Source organism: Lytechinus variegatus, chromosome 5, assembly GCF_018143015.1.
Source record: "Lytechinus variegatus isolate NC3 chromosome 5, Lvar_3.0, whole genome shotgun sequence".
NCBI lineage: Eukaryota > Metazoa > Echinodermata > Echinoidea > Temnopleuroida > Toxopneustidae > Lytechinus > Lytechinus variegatus.
Genome location: NC_054744.1, coordinates 3,701,176 through 3,720,610, shown reverse-complemented (window position 1 = coordinate 3,720,610; position 19,435 = coordinate 3,701,176). Strand labels below are relative to the sequence as shown.

The 19,435-nt window shown below is 38.0% G+C and overlaps 1 protein-coding gene across 1 annotated transcript; it reads left to right on the top strand.

Annotated features, from left to right (window-relative positions):
• The first annotated feature begins 13,934 nt into the window (after window positions 1-13,934).
• On the top strand, window positions 13,935-18,530 carry LOC121414814. Its single transcript, XM_041607870.1, has one exon. The coding sequence runs from the start codon at window positions 13,935-13,937 to the stop codon at window positions 18,528-18,530; it is 4,596 nt and encodes a 1,531-aa protein (XP_041463804.1).
• The last annotated feature ends 905 nt before the right edge of the window (window positions 18,531-19,435 follow it).

The following is a 19,435-nucleotide window of genomic DNA, read 5'->3' as shown; positions in this document are numbered from 1 at the left end:
GTTTTATGGCTTTGTCACTTTTCAAATGCATCTAGGCCTATTAAAGTTTCTAAAGTGGTGCACGTTATAATGCTGTATGATGAATGAAAGAATCAGAGAAAACACATGTATGATAACCTTGTATTAGGCCTATATACATTCACATGTAAACCTAGAATACCCCAGTATCTATACAAGACTAGTCGCTGTGAGATACATAGCTCCACATTTCTCAGCTTACATACCCATAGATCATGTCCTGAGTCCGCCAAAGACTCAACATTCATGGGAGGAGCCAGAGTCATAAACAGAAAAATACATTTAGAAAAGTCTGGTCATGATGCCATCGGACCCCATCGCAGGCATGTCATCACAGTCTGCCAGACTCTGGGGATGTACATGTAGGTCCTGGGTCTACCAGAGTTTGGAGGGTTGTTTGAGTTGGCTTGGGTGTGGACAGCTAGGTGACTGAAGGGGTGATGTGATTGGATCGCCATCGGGAGTCGACCAGCAATCGTTCAAAGATCTGCAATCCCTCGTGTGAGGGGACCGCATGTGTCGCATTGTTTTGAGGTGACTACCAGCGTTAAGTTTGCGTCGGTGGAGTTCTTTGGAGCATTGTTGTATACCGTTCTGAGCTGGAGTGGATTTAAACGTGTTGTCCAGCTATCAATTGGTTGATTGGGCATTGTTTCAGAGGTTCTGTAGCAGTGTATGCTGTTAAACTGAAGGATTTTGTGGAAATTATTATTTTTGTTGAATCCTCATCATTGCAACTGCATTATGTATGTATCCATTGCTTTGATTTAGCATTGCACGAAAGGATGGCTGCCACAGGATGAATGGATGTAACAGTTTATTGATGATTGTCGTTGATGCAGAGCTTGAAAAGTAAAATGGTGTTAAAATTTGATAGATCAGCTGTTCTGATTCAAAGATCAATATATTGGCAGCTGGTTATGACCGTTGCTGATTCTCCTTAAAACGCAAGTAAGGACTTCTATGTACATGTACATGTATGTATAAACTAAATCACATGCAACAATCAATACATCTATTTACAGCGCTTCTATAGTTGAAGGTTTTATTGTTTTATAGGTTACAAAAGTTGATTTGAAATTGAAGATCATGCCTCTATTTTGAGGATAAGCCTACATGTGACATACATGTACCTATAACTGATGCTCAAGGGTTACGGGAGTTGTCATAAATAAACATTGACCTTTACATCTCTGCCGGAGGATTAAGTACATGTACATGTGGGTAATGTAGGTCAGCATCAATTTTTATTGTTTTTGCCATGGAAACAAGCCGTGATGGATGGTTTCACCCAGACAGTGACATTAATTGACTCTTTGAGTGGGTTTTACAGCTCCAGGCAACCAACTGAGACCCCGCTCTGGGGACCGGTGACTAGAGCGATGACCCAATCTACCTTTACAGGTTAAACTGCCACCCATGGTCGCAAGGCACTCAAAGCCACTGTTATTGTATCCTCCATGATACAGGAGATAAATGCAAAAGGTGTGTTGCCATGGAAACCATAAACCTATTGAGCTTGGAAAGTGATTCTAATTGACTCTTGGAGGGAGGTATGTCTTAGCTCCAAGGCCGGTTGACTTGACTACCAATTTCTAGCCATTGAGAAGTAGTTATGGAAACGGAGTATGACATGGATGGCACTGTAAGAGCTTCAGATGAGGAGGTTAGTGAGATGATGGGAATTGGGAAGACATGATTTTTTTTTGGTTGAAAATTTAGTATTTTACATTTTTACAATTTTACTTTTTTTCAAAAAGTTAATGTACCGGTATACAAATTATTTTGCTGTTGCTTCGTACAGCCACACCTTTGAAGCAAGTTTAACATTCTTTTAAAATCGATAGTTGCAATTGTGTTGTTTCCCTACAATGCAGTGGAATGACTGGCATGTGAATGATGGTACATTACGTGTACATGTAATCCCCTAATTCAAAATTGTTCAACTTTCGCACTGACCATGCGTATATTAGCCCCATGTGAATTTGCAATTTGAATGTATAGGCCTAAATGTAGGGCCTACTGACAAGGTTTATAAATTGGAGCCTGTGTCTTTGGAGATGTGTAAATCGAAAGATCATTCAATTTCAAATTTTTAGTTTAATGTCTGTTGAAATGAAAGGTATTTGAAAAATCATAAGGCCTCTCATGTTGATGGTGATGGTGGTGATTTTTTTACCTGATTGCTATTTAAAAGCATGAATGCTTGTAAGCAAGCAACCAACCAACCAGAGGACCGATGGCTAACTAAAACCCCCCTCCCACTCCTCCAAGGGACCTACCTGGTATAATGCAGGGTACTAGCACGCAAAGTTGGAATCAAACCCGGGTCTCCAGAATCCGAAAACCCCGCTTTACCGCCTGAGCTTATTTGCGCCTCCTTTGGATTTTTACCATATGAAGCTTCATTACGAAAGATCAGCAATGTGCATATATTATAATTTCTTTTGTGATTTAAAATACAAACTATGATCAAGGTTGGCACTGCATTTACCTTCATTAACTTTTCTCAGGAATTATCAAAGTCTTAAAAATGGTGTTTTCCCCATAAATGCACTATAGTACAATTCTCCCTCTCACGTCCCCGGTACAATACATGTACTACAATCACATGAAGGCTTTTATATGCATTTACATGTATAACAATAATACCAGCATACATGTAGCCCTTCAATGTAAAGCAATGTGAAGAATGCAAACCAGGCTATGACAGGTTTTATTGACCTCATATCATATGATTGTGTCAACTCTGATTTATTGTGTTTCAAAGCACCTGTTACTTTGGTCTCACCCCTGCATTATATTACACATCACAGTACATTACAAACGCATTCACAAGTGAATGTACTTTATCAAGTGTGTATAAAAAAAGCGACATTGTTTTGAAAATCTGTCAAAATGATATTTCTAAACATACATGTAACTAACTATTTTTCATAAAAGTGATGATCTGTAGTCCCCTGTCTCTCGACAGGACAGCTTCCTGCTGGTATATTGCCAACCTGTTCTAATAAATTACCATTTATTTCGGAATAAGCCAGTTCGTAGTTCCTTTCTGCGCATGATCAAAAGATTCTACGCATGATCAGAAGAAGGTCATTTGCACTGAAGTGACATGGTGCTTTAAAATCTAATGAGATAAGCACCAACTTTGATGTCTTGATTATTCATATATTCTTTCAAATTGTCGTTTTCATTTACATCAACAAAAAACAACAATGCTTCCACGAATGACTGGTATTTCACAGTTTGTCAAGTACATTGTGCAACATGCTAAGATATGCATTCAAAGTAGGAATACAACAAATACCTTCATTAAAGGGGAATGAAACCTTTGGAACAAATAGGCTTGTGTAGAAACAGAAAAATCAAAAAATAAGAATAAAGAAAGTTTGAGAAAAATCGGACAAATAATGAGAAAGTTATGAGCATTTGAATATTGCAATCACTATATGCTATGGAGATCCTCCCATTGGGAATGCGACAAGGATGTGTGATGTCACTGATGAACAACTTTCCCTTTGGTGGACTATAAAATACCCTCAAAATGTCTCTTTTTGCTTTTTCTTATGATGATACAAACTCTTTATCCATGATGTATTCTTAAAAAATATGTATTACATGCCCTCATGGAGAAAGAACACATGATCTATGGATAGATGTGATAAAAGAGGCAATTCAAGTGAAATATATACTAAAGTAATGGGGAGAGTTGTTCACAAGTGACATCACACATCTTTGTCGCATTGCCAATTTGCTATCTCCATAGCATTAGTGATCGCAATATTCAAATGCTCATAACTTTCTCATTATTTGTCCGATTTTTCTCAAACTTTTGGTGATCTGTTTCTTTGATTTTTCTGTTTTCACACAAGCTATCTTGTTCCAATGGTTTCATTCTCCTTTAAGTGTTCATTGGTGTGCTATTCTAGTCACCTGGTCTATTCAATTTCTTCATCCTGCTATGTAACGCAAGCTTATGTAATATCGTGCTTTGAAATCTGCCTATCATTATGAATTATTATCAACCTTTGATACAATCCTGTATGAAAATAAGAGCTTTTTAATAACATGATGGCATTTGAAATAGAGAGAGCTTACACATTAAAGCCATCATGGCATTGTATAATTTCAATGATTGCATTTGAAATGTAGAGAGCATTCACATTAATAATTAATAGTCTTATGATGGCATTTCAAAATTCAATGATAGCATTTTGAAATGGAGACAGTTTTCACATGCTATATTTTAACCTTGACAATTTATAATGTAAAGAGAAAGAGAAGTTCCTCTACAAAGAAAAAAGAGAAAAGGAAAGAAAAATATGCATCAAATGTGAATCAGTTCCCTTGAACATCTCCCAATTCCTTAATTGATTGAACTATGATTTTTTATTTTCATAGATCTAATCCTGCAAATTAGCCTTTAGTCTTAATACACAAATAGAATAATTTGAATAAAGTCCTTCAGATTGTAATATCAAAATAATCCTAAAAGTACTTGTCTGAATTTCAGAATCAATACTCTATCTGTTTTTACCATTGACAAGGAAGTACTTATCCAATATTAACAAATCTGACAATTGTTTTGAGAGGAATCAAATAATTGTCAAAGCAGTGTTCAGTGTATAATACATTCATGTATTGTATTTAATATACATATAGCATTTAGCACTACATTGTGGCACAGGTATATTTTTGTTACGTTTAAAACAATCTTCATACTTGTTTTTCACTTAAAAAACCTACATGTATATAAATCTGAAAAGAACACAGATGAAAAAAAAAACTCCTATCTTGTATACTGCAATATTTGTTTTCTTCTAAAACAATATTTTGAGGTAGGCCTTTGGGGTCGGATGATTTCTATTACTTGTTACCTTTTCCTTTGCTATAAATAAAGCATATTGTTTTCCCGAGGGCTCAGCTGTGCTGTACTGCCAAGCTCCTAATGAAGTAACTAATTATTGTAACTGCCCCAGCTTTAATGAAGATCCTGTTGATGTGATCTATTTGTGGCATCTCAAAGACTTTGTCACCTCGTTTGGGTTGGGCCAACTCCGGTCACCTGGAGAGAGATGGAGACAAGAGTTGGTTTCAAACCGCCTCAATCATAAGAATCCCCGTTAAATTACGAGAACTTTTTTATTTTTTTTTACTTGTTTTCTTTTATTAATTATTCCTGCACTAACACTGCCCCGAAACATACCCTTCAGGATAAGTTCCTGAACTTACGAGCATGCGCAGTATGGGCTGATAAGAAGGCAAGGCGCGAGATTCAAAATCACTAGCTCAGCAGCCACCCACGCCCCCGCACCCAATTACACGCTGGGATAAAAGTTCCCGTAAATTGCTTTCACATTGCCAAAGTACCTGCGACCTTGGAAAAATCCCTGCGAAAGTTCTTGTAATTTTGACAAAGTACCTACTATTTAGTGGGTATTTTCTTTCGGGGAGATTACGCGTGATTTGCTTTCACATTGCCAATATTACCTGGTATTCTGATTGGGGTAAATTTCCCAATCAGAAAATACCTGGAATTGATAAAATTCGAGGCGGTCTGAAACCACCTAAGGAGAGAGTGGAAGGGAGAAAAATAAAGAGAAAGAATGAGGGAGAGAGGGGGGGGGAGAGAGAGTTACATTGAGTATGCATGTAGTATTCTTCTCACCCCCTGGTCATGAAAAATTACAGGTATTTTGCCATTGAGGTCCAAGTGCACTGAAGGTTTTCATACATGTACATATGTATAATCTGTTGGTTCTATTAATAAAAAAAGAGAATATTAAAACATTTGCAGTGTTTGTTAAACAAGGTTTTACAAGTTAACAGTGTTCAAATGAAAGCAAATAATTTTGATACCAGGCACGAAGAAGGCATACCCTTTTCCTTAGTGTTGGAAGAGTATTTTGTTGCAGACTCATTTAACTTCAGAACTATCCAGTCCCGACATGTGGTATTTTCAAGGCCTAGTCCACTGAATAGATAGAGAAAAATCAAACAAACAAAATGTGATATTTTCATTGTGATCAGATAATGTACATGAAAAATAGATATTTTATGTATGAGAGCTATGGCAATGTAAAGCTTTGCTTGATTAAAAAAACACATCTTGGTTGATATGAAAATGAAGAACTCGATAACGTCCCCTACTCATTTTTTGTATTTCACTATATTAATTTTTTCAAACGCTTTCTATGAAATTATGAAATATATTTTTTTAGTGAATTTGACTTTGTCAAGAATATTGTTTGAATGTTAATTTTTGTATAATTTGGCAATTTCAACAAATTTGAAGATCCATTATAATATTATATTAAAAAACAGTCAGATACTGAATAATGAGTGATTACTATATACTCCTTTTGTGCATCTGTGCTCATGTATTTTGTTTTTCTCTGAGTTCTCTTTAATGTGTAAAATCGTGTATCCATTCTAATGTCTTATAGACTATGGATTTTGTTTTTCTCTAGAAATCTTTATTTTCTCCCCAAGAATGGCCTCCCCCAAACGAGAATTCTGAAAAGGCCAAGAGTTATTTATACCCAGAGCGATGGATGGTTGAGAGAGCTTGCTTCGGAGCTCTGTGCTGTCTTCTCACGCTAACCATTCAAAACATGAATAATTTGCCCTGGAAACTAACAGAGTTGAAAATTTCCTCCATTGATATAAAGGCATTCATAAACCCATCAACCGTTCCTATTTTTTATTGCATTTCCTGAAATAGAGCGCTAATTAAAATCAAATTATTCATTAATCTTTTAATATTCAAAACACAAATAGATGCTCTCGAAAATCAAGAGTTGAAACGCTTGTCTTGAAATATAATATCCTGGTGATACTACATTTTCTTTGTGCTTTTAACATTAATATAAAGGGTGGAAAAATCAATCAAATGTAATTATGATAGACATATAATTTAGAATTACGCCAACATGTAATTGAATGCCCTAAAGAACAAAATACTTCATCCCTTTTAGGTAAGAACATTGTGATATGAATCCCCCTTTCTCTTTTGACTATTGAAAACTTATGGCTGTAAAAGGGAGTTTCCCTTTACATACATGTAACAGTATGAATCTAAACAGATGTATAGGTTATTTGATTGGAAATGTCTATCATAGCATACACATTTACAATAAAAGCAGGAGGGGGATACTTTTCATCTCAACTTGCTGTCAAACCTCTGTCACTTTCATATCATCGACCATTCATCCGAACTGTCTTATCAGTCAATTTTGGCCCCCCCCCAAAAAAAAAATTGATTTTGGAATTTTCGCAGAAAATGAAAGTAAATGTACAAGTCCTATTCTATTCATAACTAAATTTCTAGACAGCAATTTCTTTTAGTTTCTGAGATATGAGGGGATTTTCATGGCAAATTTTTGATAAAATGAGCAAATCCCGTAGGAAACGTGTACTGTAGCAGAGCAACAGAGCGATACAACGTTGTAACTGACCATGCGTGGTCAGCCATACTGTCGTATCAGCACTGCATTGACTTTGCCTGTGAAAAAGCGATACGATGTTTTGACTGATCGCGCGCACTGAAATTGCGGTCAGTCAAAACGTCATATCGCTTTTTCCCCATGGCGTTTTTGTACAGGGAAAATCTAAATTTCTCCAACTAAAATTACAAGCATTTACATGTAGCTCTTTTGCGATATTTTCTATGATCCTTGGTTTTTGTCTCACCTGCGAAGCAGAGTGAGACTATAGGCGCCGCTTTTCCGACGGCGGCGGCGGCGGCGGCGTCAACATCAAATCTTAACCTGAGGTTAAGTTTTTGAAATGACGTCATAACTTAGAAAGTATATGGACCTAGTTAATAAAACTTGGCCATAAGGTTAATCAAGTATTACTGAACATCCTATTAGAGTTTCATGTCACATGACCAAGGTCAAAGGTCATTTAGGGTCAATGAACTTAGACCATGTTGGAGGGATCAACATCGAAATCTTAACCTGAGGTTAAGTTTTTGAAATGTCATCATAACTTAGAAAATATATGGACCTAGTTCATGAAACTTGGACATAAGGTTAATCAAGTATTACTGAACATCCTGCACGAGTTTCACGTCACATGACCAAGGTCAAAGGTCATTTAGGGTCAATGAACTTTGGCCGAATTGCAGATATCTGTTGAATTCCCATCATAACTTTGAAAGTTTATGGATCTGATTCATGAAACTTGGACATAATAGTAATCAAGCATCACTGAACATTTTGTGCAAGTTTCAGGTCTCATGATTAAGGTCAAAGGTCATTTAGGGTCAATGAACTTTGGCCGAATTGGGGGTATCTGATGAATTACCATCATAACTTTGAAAGTTTATTGGTCTAGTTCATTAAACTTGGACATTATAGTAATCAAGTATCTCTGAACATCCTGTGCGCGTTTCAGGTCACATGACCAAGGTCAAAGGTCAATGAACTTTGGCCGAACTGGGTGTATCTGTTGAATTACCATCATAACTTTGAAAGTTTATGGATCTCATTCATGAAACTTGTACATAAGAGTAATCAAGTATCACTGAACATCCTGTGCGAGTTTCAGGTCACATGATCAAGGTCACAGGTCATGTAAGGTCAATGAACTTTGGCCATGTTGGGGTTTTTTGTTGAATAACCATCATATCTCTGTAAGTTTATTGGTCTAGTTCATAAAAAGTGGACATAAGAGTAACCATGTATCGCTGAACATCTTGTGCGAGTTAGAGTAGTATTCAAAGTCAGCACTGCTGCTATATTGAACCGCGTGATGCAGGTGAGACGGCCAGAGGCATTCCACTTGTTGTTTGAAAATAAGGATACCAAAGTCAAGCAATTGTCTTGGTCTTTCCAACCATGTATTTTTCTAACAATGAATATGTTGTAAGGCTGGGGAACTAATACCCCTTTCATAAACCCAATTAAAATGAATTAGGCGGCTAATAGCAGCATAATTTGGTCGTAAAATTGGAGGAGGACAAGAGTTATCCGCATTACTCTGATGCTGCTATTATCCGCATAATAGCAGCATCGGGATAAGATTTTGAGTTTATGAACGCATTTCCAAATAATGCGGATAATTGCCATGGTGCGGTCACAAGGTCACCCTTTTCCAACACAACCGCATCGGAGGGGGCGTGTCCAGTTGTCATGGCGATTATCCGCCTTTTTCAGGACGGGCGCTCGTAAAAATAATGCGGCTTATTTTCGGAGTTTATGAACGCAATTTTCATTGAATTATCCGCATTACTCTTAGGCGGCTAATTGGAGGATAGGTTTATGAAAAGGGTATGAATGTGATAATTATAGTAAACTTTGAAGTTGATTTTCTATGAAATGGGTTTGCACCGTCGTGTGATACGATGGTTCGGATGACTGCAGGCAATATGTCAAAATGTCATAAATGACAGTCTCTGTAGTAAAAACATGAATTAAAGAAAAACTTGATTAAGAATAGGTCTCAAATATTTTTCCCATGATATACAATCTACCTTTCAATAACAGTGACCAGCTGAACATAAGATTTAGAATTTTACATTTGCAGGTTTGAATTTCAAGCCAAAAGGTTCAATTTAAAGAGAAATTCCAGTAGTTGCAGTAAACACTGATTTCATGAGTCTGTAAAACCAGGCTTAATTGTCAGTATATCATTGAGGATGAAGATCTGGTACAGTTACATAAACTGAACTTTGTGAAATCTTGAAATCTACGCTGAAAAACGTTCACACTGAAGATCACCAACACAGATAGGCACACGTGGAACAGTGTATTATTATTGCTGGAATAAAGACCCGACGGAAGTGACCGAATCCGCGTTTATTTTGCTTATTTCTCAGCAATTACGCAGTTTCTCCCAGAATCCTTTGGCACATATTTTTTATTCATACAAACAGACACTTGGGTGGTCATTATATTAGATTCTGTAAAAAGTCATTTTGAGATCGTTACCAAAACTGGAATTTATCTTTAAATCTTTGGAGATTTAAAATTAAATCCATTGGATTAGAAATAAACCCGATGTTCAGTTTCCCACTATTGATAGCTGGGTCTGGATTTATTTTGAATAATTTAGAATGTTTATACATATGCATTTTAATGGTGGTACATGTATATTCAGTTTCAACAGTACTTGACAGGCTTTAGATTAGAAATCAATTGAGAAAAGTATTGCATTTTTAATAATAGACCCTTAAAGGAAAGTCCAGAAGAAAATGAACATTTTTTTTCGAATACCTCATTACTTTGATAGTTTAAGGCCGTGTTTATGCTTCCAATTTTCAGGCCAGAATCAGCGTTTCCAAACGTGATTAGTCCAAAACATGGTTGCACTTGCATCCATGCTTACTTTCATTTAAACGCTGTTTCAAAACGCCGATCGTAAACTCACAAAAAGGAGTGTTTGTAAACATCGTTTGACCAGAATCAGGCTTTCTGGGGAAGTATAAACAGAACCACGATCGTAAATGTGTTTAAATGACGTCATTTGGTACATGCTTCCGGTGAGATGAAAATCCGCGGGCAAATACAGTCGCATTGCTCCATGTTATCTCCACGTAATAACAACACTCGGAAAAAAAACTTTCGAAAAAAGGCGCGCCAAATTTGACCTCGCTTTCCTGCTCAATGAAAACTACGATGCGAAGCCACCTGGAAATCGTAATTTCGCCTCTGAAAAGTTATGCATAAACAGCACTCCCAGAACCACGTTTACAATCTGCATTTGAAAATGCTGATTCTGTCCTCGCAATGGAAGCACACACCCTAAGATTCTTATTCTAATTTAGATTTAGATTTAATACTTGTTTCTTTTTATAGAGGTACATGTAGTCTCCATTATCTTTAATTGCAATTTATATTCATATTCATAGAAGAGACCAGAAAATAATATACATCCATTCTCACTTCCAGAAAAAAGGTAATAAAGGGCAAACTGTTCATATCAAGATAGGTTTATTCAGTTGTTACTTTGATTTTCTGAGGCTTCATTTGTCAATTTAAGCAGAAGGGAAATTGATCAGACAGAAGATAAATTGAAATTGTGCACTTTTCTAAAATGGAATCATTTGTATGTCATAGCATTTTAGGTCATACATAAAGCATGAAATAGGAATCTTGCAATTCTAGACATGTTTTTTAGAATTTCTGTATTACAGGGTTTCTTGAAATGATTTTTGGTAGGTACTTTTCACAAATTACTGCCCAAATCTGGGAATTTTTCAGGCCATGGCTCTTTTGAGCCTTTATTCAGGGACGAAATTGCCCCAAGTCCCTTTATGCTTTTTTTTTCTGATTATGTGTACATGCACACTTGAAAAACATTCTGTTATTGACTTTGATACATGTATTTACACATTAAATAATAAAGAGATATTGTAGCAACAAGCATGGACTTGTTGAAACAGAGTACAATATGAAGTATATACTATAACACAACCTAGTTTAGATACATGTACATGTATGACATAGCTTATTCTCTATGGGGGTGGTTTTACATTTAGATTCAGGTAAACTGTGTAATAGATTAATAATAATAATAATAATAGGCATTTATATAGCGCCATCTATCTAGAAATATTCTATTCCGAGGCGCGTTGTTATTATTATTATTACCCCGGCTTTAGCTCGAGCTGCCTCGAGATTCCCACTTGGTGCGCTAGTGCCCTTTGGTAAGCTTTTTATCCTCATTACCGGGTCCCTCGGAAAGGACCTTAAGCCATTGGTCCTCTGGTTGCTTGCTACTTCTTAGCGATCAGGTGAAAAAAATAATCACCACTTCAGCCTATTGTACTTGTATGTTTACAAAAATGAGAAATTTATTATTAAAACTGAAATTAATCCACAAAGATTATTACCCGGTATTGGAAACAGGCATATTCTTGTTTCCAGCATGATGACTTTACATGTACATTTCAAAAATGTTTTTATCCCTATGAAATATACACATATATTGGACATTAAAATGAACAAACAGATTTTTAAAACAAAGGAAATGAAACAAGAACAATTTTTTTCTTGTACAAGTAGATACTGTGCATGTTTTCTGAATTCAAAATGTTTTCATTTTAGGTTGCAAATAAATTGTTCCTTCATTACCACTATAATGTATCTGACACCTGGGGGCAGTATGAATTCTAGGAAACTGCATTTATAAATGCTCAAGTTGCATACTGTGTAGGCCTGCATGTACATGCATCTGTGAATAGTTTGGCTAGGCTTCAAATTTATTACATTGACTGATGTACAGATGGGGGAGGGGCTTGGATGGCCATGGATCCCCCCCCCAAAAAAATGAATAAATAAATAAGTCACAACCAAGAAAAGAAGAAATAGAAAAGGAGAGAAAAGGAAAAGGGGGAAAAAGGTGAAATAATGGTCTTATTTTCTAAAATTCTTCCAAAATCTATTACAAAATTAGGTTAATGTATTAAAAAAGTCAGAATTATTGCTTGCTCACCTGCAGATTTTTAGAAACCTTGCCTTTTATATCATGTCCAGTCCCCTCAAAAGTTTTGGGTCATTATGCCACTGATTACATTTATTCATCAATGGATGGTTTATCATGTTCAGTAACAACGTGTATTGTAGTTTTACTTTAATACTTATTAATATTTCTTGGATAAAGTTTTATTTTATTAGTATTTAAAAGGGAACTTCACACTGCTAATAAGATGGTTAATAGATGCAGAAAAAAGGTTTGAAGGAATCCCTTCAAAGAATATCTAACCTAGTAATAATTTGTTTGAGGTTGATTTTGTGACGTCACATTGAATTAGAAACCAAATTTACGTCAGAGTGAACTTCCCCTTTAATATAGCACGCAGATGTTTTTAGATAAAAGAAATAACTAATCTCTAATAATATTAGCTGGAAGTTGATTCAAATGAAAAAAAAGAAACAGTAAACGGTATTCTTTTTAACCATACAACAGTAAACAACAGACATTTTCACATGTTCTCTCGATACAATCTAGGAAGTTGTAGGACCCTTGATTAGCTTTTAACTACCAAGTCATTGAAATGTCCCCATTACAATTTTGGTAGCATTCCAAAAGGGGAAGTGCATTATTGTTGTCATGTACATGTGCGATATTTGTCAGCGCATGGGGGCGCTCATTGCGTATTAAAAGAAGTGTTAAGGTAACTTTACAAATTTTGTCTCTATTTTCGTCTCTTTTCTGTTTTGTATTGTTGATGTAGTTGTTGTGATAGTCGTACCAGGAAGGGTGTTCTCTTAAGCTCCCCTCCCTGATATGACATATGGGGGCTTGTCCGAAATATGATTTTCCAAGCCATTTTCTTGCTCGGGTTGTGTCCGATCTCGCTTTGGTTTTTTGTGGTTGTCCCACGTATCTAATTTGATGTCGGGTTTTTCTCTCTGCTTTGCTATGGCTTTTGCCTCCCAGTCTCTATGGGCTACGTCTGAGCTCTGTGCGTACATGTAGTTACGTAGCGTAGGCGTTATGATCTTGATTTTAGGATTTAGGTCTATTTATTAAATAGCTTGTACTGCAGTCGTTAATGGCTGGTGCTATTTGATATTTTTATTGTGCATTTTTTCTGCACTTCTAGGACATTTTTTCGTTGCGATACTGCTCTGTAAGTCTGTTCATTGCCTGGATAAGTTTGGCCGGCAACTGAATAGTCTTCAATTCGTAACGTTGTCTACTTCAATGATTTAGACCTATCCTTCTTTAATCAGGTCCTATGCCATTCTAGAGGAGTTTTTGGTGTGACTTTTTTTTTGTCTCTTGTTAGACTGGATCATACTTGGCCTAAGCTAGTTTTGGTTTAGAAACTTCATCACATGACATTTTCATGATTTTTTTCATTTTTTTTTTTTAGACAGTGTAAAAGGTCTCCTAAATATTGCTGGATCTTTCTTTCTTTTTGTTTATATTCCTTCTGTCACTTTACTCGATAGAGAAATATGGCTCAGTTTAACGCAGATACATTTTTGGAGGAAGACCTTACACTCGTTCGCTTGCGTCAGCTGCGTAAAGATGATCTGATAGCGGTTGGACGAAAAATGTCGCTAGATCTTTCGGGTTTGAAGACTAAGGCAGAGCTATTTTCTGCTATTGCGGCCCGCGCAGAATTGATGCCTGAAAGTGTGAGTGGTGATTCTGATGATTGTGATGACAGAACTAAACTTGACAGTGATGGGGTACGGCTTGCACTGGCTCAGATTGAACTAGAAGAAAGAAGAGATAGGCTGAGAGCTGCTGAGCATGAGAGGGAAATGGAAAGGAAGCGACTGGAGTTTGAGATGATGCGTCATAGTGAAATGGTGTCTCAGAGTGGGCAGTTGGGTGAGAGAGAGAAAAGGTCGATGGAAGCTGGGTTCTCTGCCAGGGTAAAGCTTATTCCACAGTATGATGAGACTGATTTAGACTCGTTCTTTCTTTTGTTTGAGAGGGTGGCTAGAAAAATGGAATGGCCTGAAAGTGACTGGGCTTTGCTCATTCAGCAAGTCATTTCAGGCAAGGCACAGTCTGTCGTGTCTGCATTGAGCTATGATCATGCTTTTGATTATTGGAAAATGAAAGATGCCATCCTTCAGGCATTTGAGCTAGTCCCAGAGGCATACCGTCAGATGTTTCGTGATCTCAAGAGGGATCCTGCAGAGACTTGTGTTGAGTTTGCACGTCGCAAAGAGGTTGCATTTGATAGATGGATCCGGTCTCTGAGAATTGAGATGACATATGAATCACTGCGTGAGGTTGTTTTAATTGATGAGTTCACAAGATGCATGTCCCGTGATGTTAAAACATACATGAATGATCATGCTGTTGTTAGTGTCAGAAATGCAGCAATGTTGGCAGATGGGTATGAATTGTCACATAGAAGTAGCGCGTCGCAGCTTCAACCTCCTAGTCCGTTAGCGAGTGGTTTTGGTTGGAGTAGGTCCGAGACATTACATAAGGACGTGGAGAGGTCAAAGTCACCAAAGAGTAAGTTGAGTGGTGGTAGCCAGTCTAATGGTTTTAGACCAGAGGGCAGGTTGTTTTGTGCATACTGTAAGAAGGATGGGCACCTTATTTCTCACTGTCAGAAACTAAAGGACAAGAATACTGGTCAGAATAAAGTCCAGGCCAGCGGTTTTGTTCGGCCGGCTACGGTTTGTGTGGGAGACCCTGTGTGTGTTGATGGGGTGAAGCACAAGTTTCATGATGGGGTGGATGAAGGATACAAGGAATTTATTTCTGATGGCACGGTGAAGTTCACTGTTGATGGTGAAGAATTTCCTGTTGTGATTTTGAGAGATACTGGCTCTGTTCAGACGTTATTAATTGCTGATGAGTCATCCTTGGAATCTTGTTTCACGGGCATGAGAACTCTGATCCAAGATGTGAATGAAGGTTTCAAATCTGTTCCTCTGTATGATGTAGAACTTTGTAGTGGGCTGGTTTCTGGGAGAGTGACAGTTGGCATTGTTTCTCGATTGCCTATGAAGGGAATCACAATGCTGCTTGGCAATGATTTGGCTGGAGGTAAGGTGCAGCCATCTACTGTTTTGAGTGACGTGCCGGTAGTGGATTCCAAGACAGAGGCTTTGAAAACAGCTATCCCGGGTATTTTTCCATCTTGCGCGGTTACCAGGGCACAGGCTATGGCAGGGCGAGATGAGAGAGAGGTTGAACATGGTGGTGACATAGATTTAGGGGATACAGTTTTTAGAGATCTGAGTGAGAGTATGAATAGTCAGTCTGGTGATGATAGGACTATTTTCAGCCAGCCTGCCTTGATTGCAGCCCAACAGTCAGCTGCGGACTTGAAAGGTTTGTATCGTGTTGCTCTGACAGCAGGAGAGGCAGAGAAGGTCTCACAGTGTTATTACATTAAGTCTGGTGTGTTGATGCGGAAATGGTGTCCTCCTGGTCGCCCAGCTGATGAAGATTGGGTGGCCGTGGATCAGGTTGTTGTCCCGCCTCAGTATCGAGCAGAGATTCTAAGGTTAGCTCATGATATTCCCCTTGCTGGACACCTAGGTGTGAGGAAGACAGTGGCCAGGATTAGGGCCCATTTCTACTGGCCTGGGCTTAGGAAGTGTGTGTCTGAGTATTGTAAGTCATGTCATGTCTGTCAGGTGGTGGGCAAGCCACAACATCACATCAAGCCAGCCCCACTTATTCCAATTCCTGTTTTTCCTGAACCATTTAGCCGTGTATTGATAGATTGTGTTGGCCCATTGCCAAAAACCAAGGCAGGTTATCAGTACTTGCTTACTGTCATGGATTCAACCACACGCTTTCCAGAAGCTTTTCCATTGAGGAACATTAAGGCTAAGACAGTTATTGATGCCCTCTTGGTGTTTTTCACACGCTATGGACTCCCTCAAGACATCCAGTCGGATAGGGGTTCTAATTTCACATCTAGTGTATTCCAGGAAGTGATGCATCAATTAGGTATCAAGCAGGTGAACTCATCACCTTACCACCCACAGTCGCAGGGTGCCCTTGAGAGATACCATCAGACCTTAAAGACAATGATCAAGTCTTACTGCTCTGAGAACACTGGAGACTGGGAAAAGGGTATTCCATTCCTCTTATTTGCTTCTCGTGATACTCCTAATGAATCTACAGGATTCACCCCATTTGAGCTTGTGTTTGGCCATGAGCCAAGAGGTCCTCTCAAGGTAGTGAAGGAGCACATGTTGTCAGAGTCTGAGGTGGAGAGTGGGAATGTGCTAGATTATGTGTCACAATTTCGCGAAAGACTCTTGAGGGCGTGTGAACTCGCGGGGGAACATTTGAGGTCGTCTCAAGGTGTAATGAAGGCCCGTGCAGATAAGAAGGCAGAACCTCGCTCATTCGAGCCTGGTAGCAAAGTCCTTGTGTTACTGCCCATTCAGGGTGAACCTCTCAGAGCTAAGTTCAGTGGGCCATATGTGGTAGAGAAGAACTTGGGTAAGGAAACCTATCTTGTGAGTACTCCAGACAGGAGAAAAACAAAGAGGGTTTGCCACATTAATATGCTGAAGAAGTATTATGATCGTGACGAGGTGGCGACAGTTGCTGTTGTTTGTGAAAAGGCAGCAGAACATATTCCTGGAGAACTTGAAATCCCAGTGGAAGCGGAGATTGGTGAAGGGATGTCTGGAAAGGTGAATAATTCACATGTGATGGCTAATCCCTCAAAGATATTGGGTCATCTATCAGATTTTGAACAGCAGGATGTAGTACAAATACTTCTTGATTACCCTGAAGTATGTGGAGATAAGTTGGGATATACCGGAGAGGCTATTCATGATGTTGATGTAGGCGATCATCTGCCTATTAAACAACATCCCTACCGTTTGAATCCAAGAAAGAAGAGCCAAGTGCGGAAGGAACTTGAGTATATGCTTGCATGTGGTGTCATTGAGCCTAGTCAGAGCTGTTGGAGCTCACCTGTAGTTCTTGTTCCAAAACCAGATGGGAGTCAGCGTTTTTGCATTGACTACAGGAAAGTTAATGCTGTAACAAAACCTGACTCGTTTCCGCTACCTCGTATTGAGGATTGCATTGATCAGATTGGCAATGCAAGGTATATCACAAAGCTGGATCTGATGAAAGGTTATTGGCAGGTGCCATTAACAGAGAGGGCAAGGGAAATCTCTGCATTTGTTACCCCGCAGGGGTTATTCCAGTGTCGGGTTATGCCCTTTGGCATGCGGAATGCTCCAGCGACATTTCAACGGCTCATGAATTGTGTAATTGCAGGACTTGACAATGTTGTAGTATATCTTGATGATATTCTAGTAGTTAGTGATACCTGGTCAGATCATCTAACTTGCTTGAGAGATGTGTTTGTCAGATTGACCAAGGCAGGACTTGTTGTGAATTTGTCAAAGTGTGAATTTGCGCAGGCGACAGTTACTTACTTGGGTCATGTAGTAGGGCATGGATGCGTTGCCCCACGAGAGGCAAAGGTCCAAGCTATTGTGGATTTCCCTGCCCCTTCCACAAAGAAGGAGGTGATGAGGTTTCTGGGCATGTGTGGATTTTACCGCAAGTTTGTTCCTAATTTCAGTGACATTGTTGTTCCTCTTACAGATCTTCTCAAGAAGGGGACTAAGTTTGATTGGACCAAACCCTGTGAGATTGCCTTTCAGAAATTGAAAGCTGTTCTGATCTCAAAGCCTGTGTTGCAGGCTCCTAATTTTGAGCATCCGTTCCTACTGGCCACTGATGCAAGTGAGGTAGGAGTTGGTGCAGTTCTCCTTCAGTTGGATGAAGAGGGTTTCATGAAACCTGTGAGCTACTTTTCGAAGAAGCTTGATGTACACCAGCAAAGATACTCTACGGTAGAGAAGGAGTGCCTAGGTCTGGTGCTGGCAGTTCAACACTTTGATGTGTATTTGAGTAGCTGCCCCGATGTGACCGTTTTCACGGATCACAATCCACTAACCTTCCTCGAAAGGTTTAGGAACAAGAATCAGAGACTGTTCCGTTGGAGTCTGTTTCTTCAGCCTTATGGGCTGAACGTGACTCATATCAAAGGAAATGACAATGTTATTGCGGATACGCTTTCTAGAGTTTAGACAAATCTACAGTCAATTGCCAAATAACCTCCTTAGAAACAACAAACAAAACAATAATAATAAAAAAAAAAAACCGACAACAAAAAAAAAAAACAGAAAGCTGCAAACCGGTCGTTAACTAGTATTCACATAATAAAAAAAAAATAACACTAACAATAATAATAATTTTAAAAGAAAAGTTATTTTCTTTTTTTTACTCCATTATCCAGGTGGTCAAGCAATGTTTTGAGATGAATGTCTATAATAGTTTATTAATAACTATCTTTTAATGACAAAAAAAAAATATATATCAATTACATGGAACAATTCATTATGTTCTAACAAGTCTACATATTCTAACTCTTGTTCTCTCCATTTATTTATTTTTTCTCTCTTCAGGTTCTGCATTTGTAAACATGAAGCTGGATCAAAGTTCTTGCATTGAAGGACTTAATTTCATTTTTTATGTTGCTATGGAAAGGTTATATATATATATATGTATATAAAAAGACAAAAAGTCTTGCAGAGTTAAGTCACCTTGTTGTATTGGCATATGTTTTTTTTCGCGTGATATTAGAATTCCAAAGGTAAAACCAGCTTGTTATTGACTGAAGTTTTCTGCATCTCTTTTTGTAAAGGTTTATAATGATACGTCTTGACTACACACTTGGATGGATTGTGTTTGTTTTCATATTACTTATTCTTCTGAGTGTTATAATGTTATTTCAACATGCTTCTTTAAATGAAGGAAAGTTAAATTGCTATAACTTTCTTTTAAGGGGGGAGGTATGTCATGTACATGTGCGATATTTGTCAGCGCATGGGGGCGCTCATTGCGTATTAAAAGAAGTGTTAAGGTAACTTTACAAATTTTGTCTCTATTTTCGTCTCTTTTCTGTTTTGTATTGTTGATGTAGTTGTTGTGA

What these genes read in the sequence shown, in the direction of transcription:
- LOC121414814 (XM_041607870.1), top strand. Translation starts at nt 13,935, where the DNA reads ATGGCTCAGTTTAACGCAGATACATTTTTGGAGGAAGACCTTACACTC.